The 18,156-nt window shown below is 37.7% G+C and overlaps 1 protein-coding gene across 4 annotated transcripts in view, besides 1 other annotated feature; it reads left to right on the top strand.

Annotated features, from left to right (window-relative positions):
* The window catches only part of CG41378 (uncharacterized protein), a 76,329-nt gene that overhangs the window by 7,676 nt on the left and 50,497 nt on the right, over positions 1 to 18,156 (top strand). For 3 of the 4 annotated variants that reach the window (NM_001170366.2, NM_001110899.3, NM_001170365.2), the window contains exon 2: positions 7,990 to 8,325. In NM_001170366.2, coding sequence (NP_001163837.1) covers positions 7,990 to 8,325 — 336 coding nt within the window. The remainder of the gene's footprint in view (positions 1 to 7,989; positions 8,326 to 18,156) is intronic. The other variant, NM_001276230.1, reaches the window with a different exon arrangement.
* Positions 6,785 to 7,949: a mobile genetic element.

Raw genomic sequence — 18,156 nt, 5'->3', positions numbered from 1 at the left:
GTTTAAGCAGTTACCCAGAAATGAAATACATGTAAGTGATTTGTTCATTGTGCCATTATAAATGCAGAAAAGATTTAGCGACAGTAGTTTAGAAGGCTATATCCCCTCTTACCGAGAATACAAAAACCGCACAATGACGCAACAAGAATCAGTACAGATTGACCTTCACATACGAAATTGTCTGGCAGAGCAAGCACAAATATTTGACCAAAAAATAGCAACTTTAACAGAACAACTGAACGCCTTAAAGGTTACTGCGCCAGAGGTGACAGCTTATAAGCCTATAGAAATCATACCAGAAGTTAGATGTGAAGAGCCCCTAGACATAGTTAAATCTATTCCTGAGTTCGACGGCAAACAAGAACATTATATCTCTTGGCGCCAAGCGGCCAACGCCGCATATAAAGTCTTCGAAGCTTATGACGGAAGTTCTAGGCATTATCAGGCTGTTGCCATAATACGCAACAAGGTTAGAGGATCTGCAGATGCGATCTTAGCATCATTTAATACAGTTTTAAATTTTCACGCGATAATTGCTAGACTGGATTTCACATATTCAGACAAAACTCCGGTTCACGTAATTCAACAAGATTTAAGTACTTTAAGGCAGGGTGACCAGCCCCTTTTGAAATATTACGATGAAATAGAAAGAAAGCTGACGCTTTTAACTAACAAAACTCTCATGACCCACGACGCAGCTTCGGCAGCTGTGTTAAATGACAAATATAGAAACGATGCACTTCACACATTTATCTCAGGCCTGAAGAAAAAATGGGCAGTTTTTCCAGCCCAACCTCGAGACTTATAGACTGCCCTGGCATTAGCACAAGAGGCAGAATCAAGTAACGAGAGAAGCATTTTTGCCGCAAACTTCGCTCGGCACATAGATGAAAAAGCGCAAAAATCTGGGAATCAGAGGTCCCAAGGTTCGCGTCAAAACTCCCAGCAAGAGAGCGACGCTCCCACTATCTTTAGGAAAAATCCCCATTACCAGAAAGGTAACGGTCAAAAGCCGAACACTTCAGGTAGCGCTAGACAGAGATATTACCAGAAGCCACAAGAATCAACTTCCGAACCCATGGAAGTAGACACGTCATCACGCTTTAGACAGCCCACTCAAGCAACAAATTTTAAAGGTGGTCATTCAGCGAAAAGTCGCCAATCATTGAACCACATGCCCCAAGACCAAAAAACCGAATACGAAGAACAGGGAGAATCCGAGGCAAATGCGGCTGAAGACGATTTGTCTGAGGTCGAAAGCTGTAATTTTTTAGGGGTCACTCCCTGCTTCCGTACATCACACGTACAGTAGCGGGGCAGACCATAAAAGTTCTTATCGATACAGGGACTTCGAAAAATTACATTAAGCCACTTCTAGGGCTGCCACACTTTGTGCCAGTCGACAAGCCATTCCAGGTAAAATCACTACATGGTCATACAAGAATTGAACGGAAGTGCCAAATTCAACTTTTTAAAACTAAAACATATTTTTTTATTTTAGAAAATCTAAGTGATTTTCACGGCATTATTGGCCTAGACTTACTAAAAAAGATTAACGCCAATGTTGATTTCGAAAAAAATTGTATCACTTATGATCGCGGTTCAGAGCCAATCAAGTTTACAAAATGCCAGAACGTAAACTTCATTAAAATAGACGATGGCGATGTTCCTGAAGTCATTAAAGATGACTTTAACAAAATGATTAATAAAAGAACAGGGTCATTTGCAGATGTTAATGAGTCCCTGCCCTACAATATCAATACAGTTGCCACAATACGAACTGACGGGGAGCCAGTATATTCTAAACTGTACCCTTACCCAATGGGCGTATCCGAGAGGTTAAACAACTTCTAGCGAATGGCATAATAAGACCGTCCAAATCACCTTACAACAACCCGATCTGGGTTGTCGATAAAAAGGGGGTAGACCAATCGGGCCACAAGCTAAAGCGTATGGTCATCGATTTTCGTAAACTTAACCAAAAAACGACTGATGATAAGTACCCCATCCCAAGTATTTCAACCATATTATCAAATATGGGCGAGGCACAGTACTTTACTACTCTTGACCTCAAATCGGGATTTCATCAAATCGAATTAGCGGAAAGGGACCGGGAAAAAACCGCTTTCTCCGTAAACAACGGAAAATATGAATTCTGTAGACTCCCTTTTGGTTTGAAAAATGCGCCAAGCATATTTCAAAGAGCCATTGATGATGTCTTAAGAGAGCAGATAGGGAAAACCTGCTATGTCTACGTCGACGACGTAATTATCTTCTCTAACAACAAAGAAGACCACGTTAAACACATCGATTGGGTGTTAAACAGTCTTCAGACGGCTGGCATGAGGGTGTCTCAAGAAAAATCCAAGTTCTTCAAAAAGAGCGTGGAATATCTGGGATTCACGGTATCCCGCGGCGGGATTCAAACTTCGCAAAGTAAGGTTCAGGCCATAAAAGACTTCAAACCGCCAAAAACCTTGTTTAGTCTCAGATCATTTCTGGGGCTAGCAAGCTATTATAGGTGCTTTATAAAAGGCTTTGCCAACATCGCACGACCCCTAACGGACGTCTTAAAAGGCGAAAATGGTAAAATAAGTGCCAACAATTCAAGGAAAGTAAACCTTGAATTAACACAAGATCAACTAAAGGCTTTTAATAGACTAAAAGACGTATTAGCCTGTGAGGACGTTATTTTAGCATACCCAAACTTTAAAAAACCATTCGATTTAACTACGGATGCCTCAGGGCACGGTCTTGGAGCTGTGTTGTCTCAGGACGGACGTCCAATAACCTTGATTTCTCGAACATTACGAGACAACGAAGTAAACTTTGCAACAAATGAGAGGGAACTCTTGGCCATTGTTTGGGCCCTAAAAAATCTTCGAAATTATTTATATGGCGTAAAAAATTTAAATATCTTCACGGACCATCAACCGTTGACTTTTGCCGTGTCGGATAGGAACCCAAATGCGAAGATAAAACGCTGGAAAGCTTTTATTGACGAGCACAACGCAAATATTTTTTACAAGCCTGGCAAAGAGAATTTCGTGGCAGACGCTCTATCTCGCCAGAATGTAAATGTACCTATACTATCGAAACGACCGAAAAGCCTGTAAATTGCTTTAGGAACCAGATCGTAATTGAAGAATCTAACGCCCCATCAGTTAGATCTACTATTTTGTTCAGGGAAAAAACCAGGCACGTTATAAGATTACAAGACGTCGTAAATGCCAAGGTAGTTAACGCAATACATTGCGACCTACCCATTTTGGCATTCATACAACACAGTCTAGTAAAAGCGTTTCCGTCAACCACATTCCGACACTCCAAAAATATCGTGATAGACATTGTCGATAAAACCGAACAGAGAGAAATAATTATTGCAGAGCATAACCGAGCGCACCGAGCAGCGCAGGAAAATGTGAAGCAAAATCTCCGGGACTATTTTTTCCCAAAGATGAATTCGCTGGCAACAGAGATTGTCGTAAACTGTAAGGTTTGTTCAATGGGTAAATATAATCGACATCTGGTCAAGCAAGCGATGGGTGAGACCCCAATCCCATCATATGTTGGGGAAATATTGCATGTTGACATTTTTAGTACCGACAAAACATTTTTTTTAACATGCGTCGATAAACTCTCAAATTTGCGGTCGTCCAATATATTACTTTACGCGCAATTGTGGACGTAAAGGCCACAATAAAAATAAAATAAAAAACAATAAAAAATATACTAAACAATTTTGACATTCAGATTTGTAATGCCCCACCACTCCACAGCACCTCTAATGGTCAAGTGGAAAGATTCCACAGTACCCTTAAAGAAATAGCCCGTTGTCTAAAAATAGATAAACACCTTAACGAAACCAAGGACATAATCCTTTTGGCGACCATTGAGTATAATAGGTCAATTCACTCAGTAACAAACAGAAAACCGACAGAATTAATTTGCTCCGCCCCTTCGGATTTATTAACAGAAACTAGGGATAAAATTGTACTTGCGCAAGAAAAACAACTTGGGTACATGAACCGAGATAGAATCCATAAAAGTATAAAGTAGGTGAAAAAGTATGGCTAAAATCAAACAAACGATTGGGTAATAAACTGTCACCACTGTGCACGGAAGAAGCCATTGATGCTGATTTAGGTACGACGGTTCTAATAAAAGGGAGGGTGGTCCATAAGGACAACCTTAAGTAAACCCAAGAAAAAAATTAAAAACAAATATAAATAAATAAAAAATTTCATCGCTTATAGTACTTTTAATTTTAATATTTTTATTACAGGTTAGGATATTTGTGTGTGCTGGCTTCCGCAATCACCTTGACAATAACGACTATGAAACTTAATGACTATTCACACGCAGACTACATACCTATAATAGACGGTGACTTAACGATATGGGACAGATACGGATATCTCGGACACACTTCTAACATAACTTCTTATGAAACTTATGTTGAAGATACCAGACGGCAACTGAACTACTTTGGAAAAAACCATATGCGAAAACTACTGACTTGGGGCACATAGAATCACTAATAGCTACGATTAGGGTACACCATAGACATGCTAGCAGTATAAATCTACTAGGTACAGCACTCAAGGTGATAGCCGGAACCCCAGACTTCGACGACTGGGAACAGATTAAATTTAAACAAGGGCAATTAATAGATTCAGCAAATAGACAGATCGAAATAAATACGAAACTTCAATCTCGACTAAACGAAATTACAAGGTCAATGAATGCAATAAGTAAAACAGACAACGCGGACTCAGAACACCTATTTGAAAGTATACTTGCTAAAAATAGAATAATTATTACAAACCTAGAAGACTTGATACTGTCGGTAACTCTAGCTAAAATAAATTTAATAAGCCCACTTATTTTGGATAGTGTTGACATTCACGAGCTGGCCAGTGAACTTCTCACAAATACGAGCGTAGCAGATATTTTAAGAGTATCTAGCGTTAAAGCCTTTCAGAACAACGATTTATTGTATTTCTTAATCAAATATCCTAAACCAGAAACAGTTTGTAAAAAAATTAACGTTTTCCCAGTTCAACATAATAAGATAACCTCGGAATTTTCGCCAAGCTTTAGGTCTTCAAAACCCGTTGTTGCTGTCTGGCCCCAGTTAAATTTGCTTTCCCTTTTTGGCAATCTCCTTTGGGGTTCTGTACGATTGGCCAGGTCGGGAATGAATTTGCCAACGTATGCAATTTTCTTAGGGTCTCTGAATGAAAGAATAGTTGTCAATTTTTCCGGATTTACTTCAATGCCTTTGTTTTTAGGTTTTCAGGTTTAATAGTGTGAAGTACTTGGCTCCTCTTAATTTTCTGTCTTAAGTACAGGAAGTTTATAGTTCTCTCTTAAGATTGCCTTATTAGCAAGCCTCTTGTGTATGCAAATTCTGATGTCGCCATTCTCTTTGAATACTATGACCATAGGTGATATCAAAGCTGAATGACATATTACTGTCTCAACAATGTCAAAACCCACAGCTTCTTCCAATTTTGCGATTACTTTGTTTTCAAGTGCAACTGGTATTTTTCTTATTGGTTGCTGAATCGGTTTGATGGTTGCATCGATTGAGTGCCGTATCCTTTCCAAATAATGATTGTGTTGCGTTTTTTATTACAAAAAAATAAAGCAAATACCTCAGGGTTCAAATCTATTTAAATGGGAGCTTCAAAAAGGGTGTATTCTTTTTCTAAAAATTATTTTTTTTAGATTTATTCTGGCCCAATTGTCCATTATTTCGTTCTTTAGACAAGTCTATTCGATTTCTGCTTTAGTAACTCCAAAATTACATTTATGTATTTAATGCTGCAGCCTTAAGACCAACTGTGCGAACGTCTCCCCTTCTGTAGGGCAAGACTCCTAAACCAAAGACACTAGAATAACAAGATGCGTAACGCCATACGATTTTTTGGCAGAGCGAAGCGCTCTTCGCTCTCTCGCTCTCTAACAAAAATTCGAGAGAGCCTGGAGCCACCTCTAGAGCCACGGCGAAAAAATCGTGTGCCAAAAAATCGTATGGCGTTACGCATCTTGTTATTCTAGTGTCTTTGCCTAAACAAATGCCATTCAAAACTGAAATTTTGCTTTGGTGAGAAATATGCACATAGCCTATCAACAAGAACCTTCTAAATATCTATTTGTTTATCAGTGATATTCTCTATTACAGCGTCAGGTAGTGAGAATGCAACAGTTTGAAGCTGTGGCCCCCCAGATGAAGAAGTTTACTTCTCTTGCAAATAGCTGTGGTGAGCCTCGGTTATGGGATAAATTTCAAAAGCTCGTAGTTACTTCTCCCATTTGAATATTTTGTTTAGGCCTGTACTCTTAGTACTGCCCGTGACTTAAAGTCAGCTTTATTTTTCTCAATTTTGGGGCTATTTATACCAAATTCTTGTAAACCATTTTTTTTTTTTGCGTTTACAAATATTTTCAACAGCTCTTCCACACACATTATTTCTCTGCGTATCCGAATATCCTCTTACGCTCTTTTCAAATTTGGTGCTCTTTTTCTTTGCGTTTACGAATATTTTCTAACACTCTAATACACACATTATTTCTCTGCGTATCCGAATATCTTCTTACGCTCTTTTTAAATTTGGTGCGACAACACATTTACTTATTGATGATTGAGACTCTCTTCCTCTGCTCTCTTTTTTTTCGCTCTCACTAACTCACTGATGCAGTTATTGTTCTTGTTTTTATTTAACCGATCAAAGAACGATAAGGGACAGGAGAATAACAGAACTGGTGTGCGACAAGCCAAAGACACTAGAATAACAAGATGCGTAACGCCATACGATTTTTTGGCACACGATTTTTTCGCCGTGGCTCTAGAGGTGGCTCCAGGCTCTCTCGAATTTTTGTTAGAGAGCGAGAGAGCGAAGAGCGCTACAGCGAACAGCTCTTTTCAACGCACAAAGTGATAGCAGACAACTTTATGTGTGCACACGTATGCTCATGCATTGTAAATTTGACAAAATATGCCCTTCACCGTAGAAGTTCTTAGACTTTAAATCTATATTATTTTTGATCAATTGGCACCATGCGAAAAATTCTAGTTTTGCATTGCCTTAACGTTATTATTATTTGAAAATAGATTAGAAATAGCCAAATCTATGTACATATTATCACAAAAATAAATTTCAAAAATGACTTTATATAAGAATATTTGTCATTAGAGTATTCATCTTGCGGCGTGTGAAAAATTAATAAGGCAATGATTGTTGAGTGCTTGTGTCCGCATTTCGTGCCTTAAGATATGAACAAAGCAAAGACACTAGAATTATTCTAGTTATTCTAATTTTATTTACACTAGAATAATTCTAGTGTCTTTGATATGACTTTTGCAATAAACAGTTATCATATTTTTATGAAATTACAGTAGTTATAATATTTTACTATTGTACTTCCTTTAATTATTTAGTATATTTATTAAGTCATTTAACATTAAAAGTGTTTCAAAAAAAATATTTCGCACTTCAAAAATTGTCAGATGAGAGACAAATTAGAATTAAACATAAATATGAATGTGTAAACGGTAGCTAATTCGAGCGGCGATTTTAACAAACAAATTTAAAAGGCTTTAAAATTATAATAGTCAGGGCGCGAATTTTTAAAAATTATTTTATTTTATCATATTGCTACGAAATTGGCAAAAACTACCATAATATGTACAATTTAAATTCGTTTATTCGATCAGAATTGATTTCGTCCCGAAAATCGTCTTCTAGCACAACACGCACACATATACGCGTTCTCGTCTCTTGTTTTTACTCACACAACCAAGCAAATTCTATTTTTAGATTTCTTACGCTCTCAGCGGGAGTGAGCGGAAAGAGAGCAATTTTGGCCGTCACTAAAAAATTGGCTGTATAGTGCCAAACCAATGTATGGCCGTTACGCATCTTGTTATTCTAGTGTCTTTGGTACAACTATAGCATTCATTATTGCTCGTTTTTTTTTTAGAGTCAGCTTCACGGAGGGGCCCTAATGAAAGTGGTTGTAACTGTGTACTATGAGGCGTTGTGTCCAGACTCAAAGTATTTTCTTACTAAGCAACTGCTGCCAACATTTAAGATCGCTAAATCGATTATGGAGGTTAAGCTTGCACCGTATGGCAAAGCAAAAACGAAAGAGCACAACGGTAAAATTACTTTTGACTGCCAGCACGGTCCTATCGAATGCCAAGCTAACATTTACCACGCATGTGCTGCTGAGATAATTGAAGATCCCCTACTGCGACTGGAAGTAGCAACCTGCATGATTATGGACAATCACTCACCCCAAGAAGCTATGAATAAAGTCAGTAGATTTTACATACAACATTTTGATCGCATATAATCTATATAATTATATATGTATATTAAACATTGATATATAATATATATATATTATATGTATATATATATATATATATATATATACATATAATATATATATATATATATATACATATAATATATATATTATATGTATATATAAGTATATATACATATATAATTATATATCTGAATACATATTGGATATATTATATGGATATATATATATTTATATGGTATATATATATGGATTCGTTATTGGCTCAGTCGGTGGTCCTACATTTACAGTGATCAACAAAAGTACCTTCGTGTGTGATTTAAATTAAACTTTGAGGCTAATCAGTGCTACAAGAAGTAACTAATCCGCCAGTCAGACAGTGCTTTATAATTAAAATCGTTTCAGCTTGGTAGCCCACCATAGAGGTGTGACCGCTTCTAGAAGTGATAAAAATTACATTAGTGCTGCAAGAACAAGACCATTAAAGGGTAACTGAAACTCCAGGTTTTGTGTATTAAATAAAGACAGTGCGTAGCGCGCTTTACAAAAAGTGTGACCGCTACGTGACGTGGAAAGAAACAAAACAACAACAATGGAACAACCACATCAACAAGTGCAACTAATCTCCGAGAATCGTCTGAACCAGGCTCTTGGTCAGATTCGACAAGTACCAACATTTACCGGTACAACACTAGAACTGAGCACGTTCATAAGAAGAATCGAGTTCATACTAAAACTCTACCCAACAACTGACATCCGTCAGTCACACATTCTCTTCAGTGCGATTGAAACGCAAATCGGAGGTTTTTTTTTTTTTATTTTACTTTGCTTTTATTTATTGAATCTTCTTGTATAAGAACTAACAATAAGTTTAAAAATCTTAACTATAACAAGTATTTTTTGAACAGTTGTATTATTTTTCCAACTGTTCTATGTTTAAACGGCCCTAATAATTTATTCGCTGGGTTGGTAGGTCCTTTCGCAGGAGACGGGAACGGCTGCTGAGCTGGATTAGACCTCGCGCTAGGTGGTTGGGGTGCGTGTGAAGCTTGCTATGGTATTTTTCCTTAAGTTCCGTGATTGCGTTGGTAACTGATGGGATATTTAAGTCTCTTTGGATGTTTTCACTCCGAACGTACCACGGTGCCCCAGTGATGGTTCTCAGAATCTTTGATTGTGCTCGCTGAATGATGTCAATATTGCTGTTGCTGGCATTGCCCCATAACTGTGAGCCATAGGACCAGATTGGTTTCAATATAGAATTGTAGAGCAAGACCTTGTGATCTAGGCTGAGCGGAGAACCAGAGTTGATGAGCCAGTGTAAGTTGTTGGCTTTGAGTTTAAGTTGGGTTTTTTTGGCTTCAATGTGCCTGCGCCATGTGAGTCTTCTGTCTAGGTGTACTCCTAGGTACGTTACCTCGTCTGCTTTCGGGAGTGGTATGCTGTTCAACAAGAGCGGAGGACAGTCTTGTCTGTTTAGCGTAAACGTCACGTGCTTGCATTTTTGCTCGTTTACTTTTATTCGCCAGTCAGAGAGCCACTTCTCAATGTCGATGAGGTACAGTGCCAACTGTGCTGTAGCTTGGATAGGGGACCTTGAACGGCTAAGGATAGCTGTATCGTCGGCAAATGTGGATACCGTTAAGCGACTATTTGTAGGGATGTCGGCTGTATAGATGAGGTATAAGGTTGGCCCAAGAACGCTGCCTTGGGGGACTCCAGCCTCAATTGTATGAACAGTGGAAGTGGCAGTGTTGCACCGCACTGCAAACTTTCTGTCATAGAGGTAAGACTTTAGAAGTTTGTGTGTGCTTTCGGGTAGGGATGTTTTAATTTTAAACATTAGGCCGTCGAGCCAGACTTTGTCGAATGCTTGGGATACGTCTAAAAATACTGCTGTACAGTATTCGCGATATTCAAATGCAGTTCTTATTTCCGTTGTAATACGATTCACCTGTTCAATGGTTCCGTGGCTTTCGCGAAATCCAAATTGGTGGGCTGGGATTATATTGTGGTATATCAGATGTTGATTAAGTCGGATCAGCAGGCATTTTTCGAATAGTTTCGAAATGCATGAGAGTAGACTTATTGGTCTGTAAGATGAAGCGACTGTGTGGTTCTACCAGGCTTTGGAATCATTATGATCTTCATCATCTTCCATCGTTGTGGAAAGTAACCAAGTTTGGTGATGGCATTAAAGAGCTTGGTTATGTAGCGAACTGCAGAATGTGGCAGCTGGATGATCATTTCCGGTGTTATAAGGTCGTAGCCGGGGGATTTTTTCGGGCTGAGATTGTCTTTGATTATTTTAGTTATTTCTTTAGGACGAAACACAATTGGGGTGTGTTGCTGATGGCGGTTTACGGGATAGGACGGTAGCGCGAATGTGCTAGTAGCCTGGTTTGGCGTGAACACATTTTGTAGGTGAGCGGCAAATGTGTTGGCTCTGTCTTCATCACTACGGGCCCAGCCACCTGATGAATTCCTTATCGGCAAAACGGTTTCAGTCGGTGGGCGAAGAGTTGAGTGGGCTCGCCACAGTGACTTTTGTTTTGTGCCTGTTGGTGTGAGTTGCTCTATGTATCGGCGCTGATCGTCGTCCTCTTCTTGTTTCAGAGCGTTGGCCAGTTTCCGTGTGGCTACTTTTAGCTTTTGTTTTGCAGTTGGGGATCTGGAAGATTGCCATTCTCTGCGTAAGCGACGTTTTACGTGGACGAGTTGCTCGATTTGTACGTTGGTCTTTTTTGAATTAATTGTATTATTTGTTATTTTGGGTGTTGCAGTAAGAGCTGCTGCAGTAAGGATGGATTGCAATGCACACGTGCAGCTCTCTATATCAGATTCAGTATTGAGTTTAGGGCTTAGCTCAATATGTGAACTTATATATTTTTTATACCTGAGCCAGTTTGTTTTGCTAGAGGTCAATCTGGTTGGTGGTTTCACGTTTTCTGCGTATCGGCGGAGGTGAATTAGTACAGGCGAGTGATCAGATGAGAGATCCGGCAGACATTCAGCTTTAACCAAACTGCGGGAAATATTTTTCGTAACTGCGAAGTCGATCAGGTCTGGCAGCTTATTGAGGTCTGATGGCCAGTATGTAGGACTCCCGGGGGAAACATGGTCAAGTTTATTAGTGGCTTTTATTATCGTCTTATAAAGCTGTTTTCCTTTTGGGTTCACAAGTCGCGATCCCCAGTGAGTATGTTTAGCGTTGTAGTCACCTGCTGCAATGAAGTGTGGCCCTAGTGCTTGGAAGAAATCCAGGAATTGAGCTTCTAATACTGTGAAACGGGGGGGGCAGTATACGGCCGCTAGTGTAAGGAGAGTGTTGTCATCCAGCTGAATGTTGATAGATGTGGCCTGAAGATGATTTTCCGCAAATTCTTTGTAAAAGTGGTGCTTCATACGGTTCCTTATGAGTATGGCGGTGCCACCGTGTGCTTTTCCGTCGGGATGATTTGTACCGTAGAAATGGTAGTCTCTTATTTGAAAATTGTATTTGCTTGTGAGATGAGTTTCCGAAAGAAGCATTACGTCGATGTGCTTCTCATGTAGGAATTGAGCTAGCTCAAGTTTGCGCTGTGAAACGCCATTGGCGTTCCACGTAGCTATGCGTAAGGTAGCCATTATTTATTTGATTGTTGGGCTACAAGCATTTGTATCAAAAGGTTTTGATTACGCATCATGTCTTGAATGGTGGTCTTCATAAATGTCATAAATTCCATCATAGCTTCAGTTTTTGTTTCCTGCTGCGCAGCTGGGTGATAGTTTTGTTGTGTGTCTAATTTTGTGTGCACTTCATGTGGAGTTCGGGAGTTTTGGGTTGGAGGCGTCATACCTGATTTTAAAACGTTAGCAAATGTTGTCTTGTTAGTGTTGAATGTAGGCCAGGGAGCGAAACTAGCTGCTTTCGAGAAAATTACTTCAGGATTTGTCTCTGATGGTATCAGGGTAGCTGATCCTTGGTGTGCCCGCGCCGTGTTCATTCTTTTGTGAAGACGGATTTTCAGCTCTTTGTAGATTGGACAGCCTCTGTAGTTTGCTGTGTGATTGCCCCCACAGTTATTGCATTTTTTCTCGCATGCATTTTCTTTGTTAATTTGACACTGTTTGGAGTCGTGGAGATCTCCACAGACTACGCACACCGGGCGAAGTGTACAATATGACCTCGTGTGGCCATACTCTTGGCAGTTTGTACATTGTACAGGAGCGTTGCGTTTGTGCGGCTCTTCTACCGTGATCCTACGGTGCAAAAGGAGCTGGAGTTTGTAAATTGGGTGAACCTCGTTTTTTCTAGGAGGCTTGTTTTCTGGTTCAAGCTCAATCTTGAAGAGTGGTTGGGGCTGCCTGTTTCTGTTTTTGATATTGAACACGTTTTTGGCGTAAAATCCCTTTTCCTTTAGCGCCTCAGTTATCTCTTCGGGCGTAACATCAGACTCAATGCCCTTCAGGACTACTTGCAGGCCCTTGCTGCTTTTAAGCTGGTAGGTGTAGAAGCCTATTTTTTGTGCGGTAAAATAGTTTGTGACTTTTCTGTAGTCGTCCTCCGTTTTCGTCTGAAGTTTGATTTCGTTGATAGTACCTCTTACGAGGGGAATTATATGAAAGCTATCTTTCCCAATAAGGCCAATCAAAGTATTTACAAGACGGCTTGTGCTCTTCTCGCGGATGTATATTGGCGGAGGCTTTGTTTTCTTCGGTTCGATATCAACGGATCCCTGCGGCACGTCCTCAGCGGTATCTACCAGCAAGGCAAATCTGTTGGTATTTGCAGGGGCTACATTTTTGATCAAGGTAGAGTTGTCGCGTGTATTTTTCGGCTTGTTTCCCAAATCTGAATTTTCCGGGCTGAGCTTTCGCTTTATTGTAATGTAGCGGTCCATTCCAGTCTGCCAGGTCGACCCAGCTTTTTTGTTTACGTTTTCGTTTTGTTTTGCTGGCAGTGCAGCAGTACCGTTTATTGCTAGCGGTTTTGCTTTCGCTGACTTAGTCAGACCGTGAGCGGGTGCAGCCGATGACGAGGCAGAGCGGGCTGCCGGTCCCTCTCCAGCTGTTGTTGTTGGAGGTAGCGGGGCTTCTGTCGGAGCCAATAGAGCGGGAGAGCAGGAGCGCGCTCTTTCTTGATTTGTTGGTAGAAGAAGGTTTCCTGGGCTATGGGTTATTGACCGCTCGATGTCTGCGTTTGGGATTGTCGGTGAGACGTAGGAGAAGTACGCGTTGTTGCGCTGAATTGAGAGTCGGCGTTCGTCATGCTCGCGCTGACGCTGGGCGCGAGTGTCATTCTGACTCATAGTTTTATTATTTAAGATAACAATTCACTATGTATTTAAGCGATCTTGCATCGCATAGAGCGTCTCTTTCGCTTTCAGATTTTTTATTTAGTTTATTTTATTTGGCGTTCACTTCACTCAAAACAACCGATTTTGTGCGGAGCACGATAAAAACGTCTTCACACGTCGGCGATCGAATTGAGGTGACGCCCAAAGAATATCCCAGCTCAGTGCAGCTAACACCCGTCCGAAATTGAAGGACCCAAACACCCAAACATCGTTCGAAGAACTTTTAAAACGACTATATAACACACAATTCAATGGATCAGTTCGTAAGTTTATACAAGAACTAGAAGCAAAATGCTTTATTATAACAAATAAGCTAGCCCTAGAAAATAACGAAGTAAATAATCAAATTTATATAAACTCAATGAACAATACAGTAAAAAATGTAATTATTAAAAAACTCCCAGACAAACTCTACATGCATTTGGCTAGGTTTGACATAACAACAGTTAGTAAATTAAAGCAAATTGTCCAGCAAGAGGGTTGTTATGACGATATATGGTCCGATCGCCCAAAATTTCAAAACACTAAAAATACCCTAAATAAAAATCACCACAGTCCAAAATACAACAACGCTTCAATTAATAAAAATAGAAGTCAAAACTATAACCAAGCATCAACTAGCCAAAATAGAAACCAATATAACAACAGAAATAATAACAGCTGTGACCAATCTTATAACCACCTATATCAAGAATTTAGACAAAAACTCGGCCAGGCACAGGCGCAAAATCCTGTAAACTATCAACAAAGTCCAGTTTCTTCAACTACTTCGAATCAGGCAATAAAAAGACAAAGAGCTAGCACCAGCCGCCGTTCAAAAATGGATACGTCTGAAAATTTTCATCTACATGCCTCGGACGAAGAAGAAGACAAAATTCCTTCATAAATAATGTTTTAAACAATATACAGCTCCGATGTATCATAGACACTGGGTCTACAATAAACATCATAAGAGGAAACATTTTTAAGTCTTCAGTTAAAAGTACTACTCTACAAGTTCACACTATCAACGGTGCAATAATTTTAAAAGAAGTTATATTTTCAAACCCAGTAAGCTTTGCCCCACTAAACAAGCTTTTTATATTCATAATTTTTCAGAAAAATATGATATGATATGATATTAGGTACAGAATTCTTACAAGACGCAAAAGCCCAAATAAATTTTGGTGAAGCAAGCGTAAAGTTAAACAATAACAACTTCCTAATGAAGTATACACCAGAACGAGAAGGTAGCCTAGAAGACAATATTGACTGAGCCGTCATTATTAACGAATGATGATGCCACAAATTACGCAATAGGAAACGAACTAAACGAATCAAATGAATTCAGGCTTGACCATCTAAATAAGGAAGATTCAAATTGTCTTACTAAAATTCTTCACGAGTTTAGGGACATACAATACCGAGAAGGCGAAAATTTGACCTTCACAAGTACTGTAAAGCATGTCATCAAAACTAAACATGATGACCCAATCTATAGAAAACCTTATAAATAACCACAAGCCTACGACAATGAAGTCGAATTACAAATCAAAGAAATTATTCAACAAGGCATCGTTTGGAAATCGAACTCACCTTATTGTTTACCCATCTGGATAGTACCGAAAAAAGCGATGCTTCCGGTAAAACAAAGTTTAGGATAGTAATCGACTATCGCTAACTAAACGAAATTACTATTGTTGACAAATACCCAATTCCAGTTATGGATAAAATACAAGATAAGATAAAATACAAGATGCCATTCGGATTGAAGAATGCACCTGCAACATTTCAACGTTGCATCAACAATCTATTAGAAGACCTAATTTACAAAGATTGTTTAGTTTACATGGACGATATAATAGTTTTTCCACTTCATTGGAAGAACACTTGTTATCTCTACGTAAAGAATTTGCTAAACTACAAGAAGCTAATCTTAAGTTATAACTCGACAAATGTGAATTTATGAAAAGAGAAACAGAATTCTGAGGTCATATTGTAAGTACCGAAGGCATAAAGCCCAACCCAAATAAAATAAAAGCAATACAAAAATTCCTATTACCTAAAACTAATAAAGAAATAAAATCATTTTTAGGACTTTGCGGCTTCTATCGGAAATTTATCCCTAATTTCGAAAAAACTGCAAAACCCATAACACAAAAATTAAAAAAAGGTTCCGTTCTAAATTCTAAAGATACCGATTATATATCAGCCTTCGAAAAATTTAAATTTTTTTATCATGTTCGAACGAATATTAATTTATCCAAATTTCGAAAAAACGATCTCATTAACCACAGATCCAGCAATGTTGCTCTAGGTGCTGTATTATCACAGGATCATAAACCTGTTTGCTACTCCAAAGATGGAAAATAATACTAAACGAATTTGATTACCAAATAAACTATGTAGAAAAAGAAAACCATGTCGTAGAAAACTTCTACGGCGAATGAAGATAACCAAAATCACATTTCATAAACTGAAAGACCAATTAATTATTACAACCGACAAATTAAATTTTGTAAAGGAAATTCTGATGGCAATTAACTAATAATATATTCATAAAACCATAATACATATTACGTATAAAGAAATGACACCCGATCAGGCAAAACAATGGATATAAGATTACTTATGCCCAAAAGAATAATTTAACAAAAGTTATGAGATCTACAAAAAAAAAACAATAAATATAAATTTATACTTAAAAGTCACAAAGAGCTCTTGCACCCAGGAAAAGAAAAAACCATTAGCATTTTCAAACAAAAATTTTACTACCCTTATCATCCAAAATTAATTCAAAATATTTTAAACGAATGTAAAATATGTAACATTGCAAAATCAGAACATAGAAACACCAAATTAGCATTCCCCAGAAACATTTAACCCAAGAGAAAAATACGTAATGGGCTTTTATATGATAGACAATAAACAATTTTTATCTTGCATTGACGTTTATTCCAAATTCGCCTCTTTAATAGAAATTAATAGCAGAGATTGGGTCGAAGCTAAGCGAGCTATACTTTTAGTGTTTACCCATATGGGTAAGCCAGTACAATTCAAGGCAGTTAAAGTTTCATGAGAAACTAAAGATAATTTATACAGAAAATAATCTAGAAACTAAGTAAACCAAATTCGTAACCGTACTTTATATATACAATCATAAAATGAAGCGTAACACAACTGGAAGAACTGTAGCCAATATTTTTATTTACCAGCATACGATACCCAGAAAAATAAAGTAGGTAACATAAGTTAAATAAATTACGAAACGAATTCAAAATAGATACTAGATATAGACAAGCACCACTAAAACAACAAACCCATTTAGGAACACAGGAAAAATTACACAAATAGATGGTAAACATTATGAAGAAAAGAACAGAGGAAGAAAAATTACTCACTCTAAATCGAAATATAAAAAGAGTAATAAAATTAATGAAACTAAATATGATAATAATTCCAGCACAAACCCAAACGATCAAGACAATTTAACATAACCCACACATTCTTGACGATCCTTTACTATTTGTTACTATGTTCTACCCGATATGCCAAAAGACAAAGCCTTGAAGATAACCCAATTAAAGCCAAAAATGGCTACCTAATCAATAAGCTTACCAACTAATTACGAGTATCATTACTTATCTGAACCAAGTTCAATATTTAGTAGAAAAATTAAAAAGAGAAATAAATGGCATAAGAATAGCAAAGCGCAGCAAACGGGGCTTAGCTTATATTATAGGCACAATGTATTAATATCTTTTTGGAACATTAGATCAAACAGATAAAGAAGAGTTAGAATTAAAAACTTACAATTTGTCCGAAAACATCGTCCAAGCTAACGAACTCAACGAAGTCATAAATACAGTAAATAAGTGCATAGAATTAATGAATTTATTAAGTGCGATGAATATAAGTGATCAAAGATTAAACATTTTATTATTCAATTTATAACAGTTTACCGAATGTACAATATATTGAACTTGAAATGCAGTTAACAAGACTCGGCATTTTTAATCTCAAATTACTAAAACATGATTACTTAACGCATATAAATTTCGAAAAAACTTTTCCATATTTAAACTTCCACTTGGTCAAAAAAAAAAATACAAACTAAATTCTTATAATTTCCCATATTCCTAAAGAATTAAGTAAAACCCCAATCCTTTCAATAATTCCATATTCAGACAGTGATCAAAACATTTTAATAGAAAATGTACAAAATGAATTTTATGTTCAAAATAATCACACTTACTTATCATCTTCAAAAACTTTGATAACAAATAAATGTTTAACTGGCTTACTGAATCAATTCAATACAGAATGTAGATATGTAAAAACTCATAAGAAATTTGAAATCAGTTATGTCGAACCTAATATTATATTAACCTGGAACTTACCAAAATATACTTAACCAAAATAGCATGAATAGAGATATAATAATATAGGGAGATAACATAATATAAGCTTTTAATTGCTCCATACAAATTGATGACAT

The sequence above is a fragment of the Drosophila melanogaster genome, chromosome 2R (assembly GCF_000001215.4).
Source record: "Drosophila melanogaster chromosome 2R".
NCBI lineage: Eukaryota > Metazoa > Arthropoda > Insecta > Diptera > Drosophilidae > Drosophila > Drosophila melanogaster.
The sequence above is the reverse complement of the archived record's forward strand: the minus strand, read 5'-3'. Positions and strand labels throughout refer to the sequence as shown.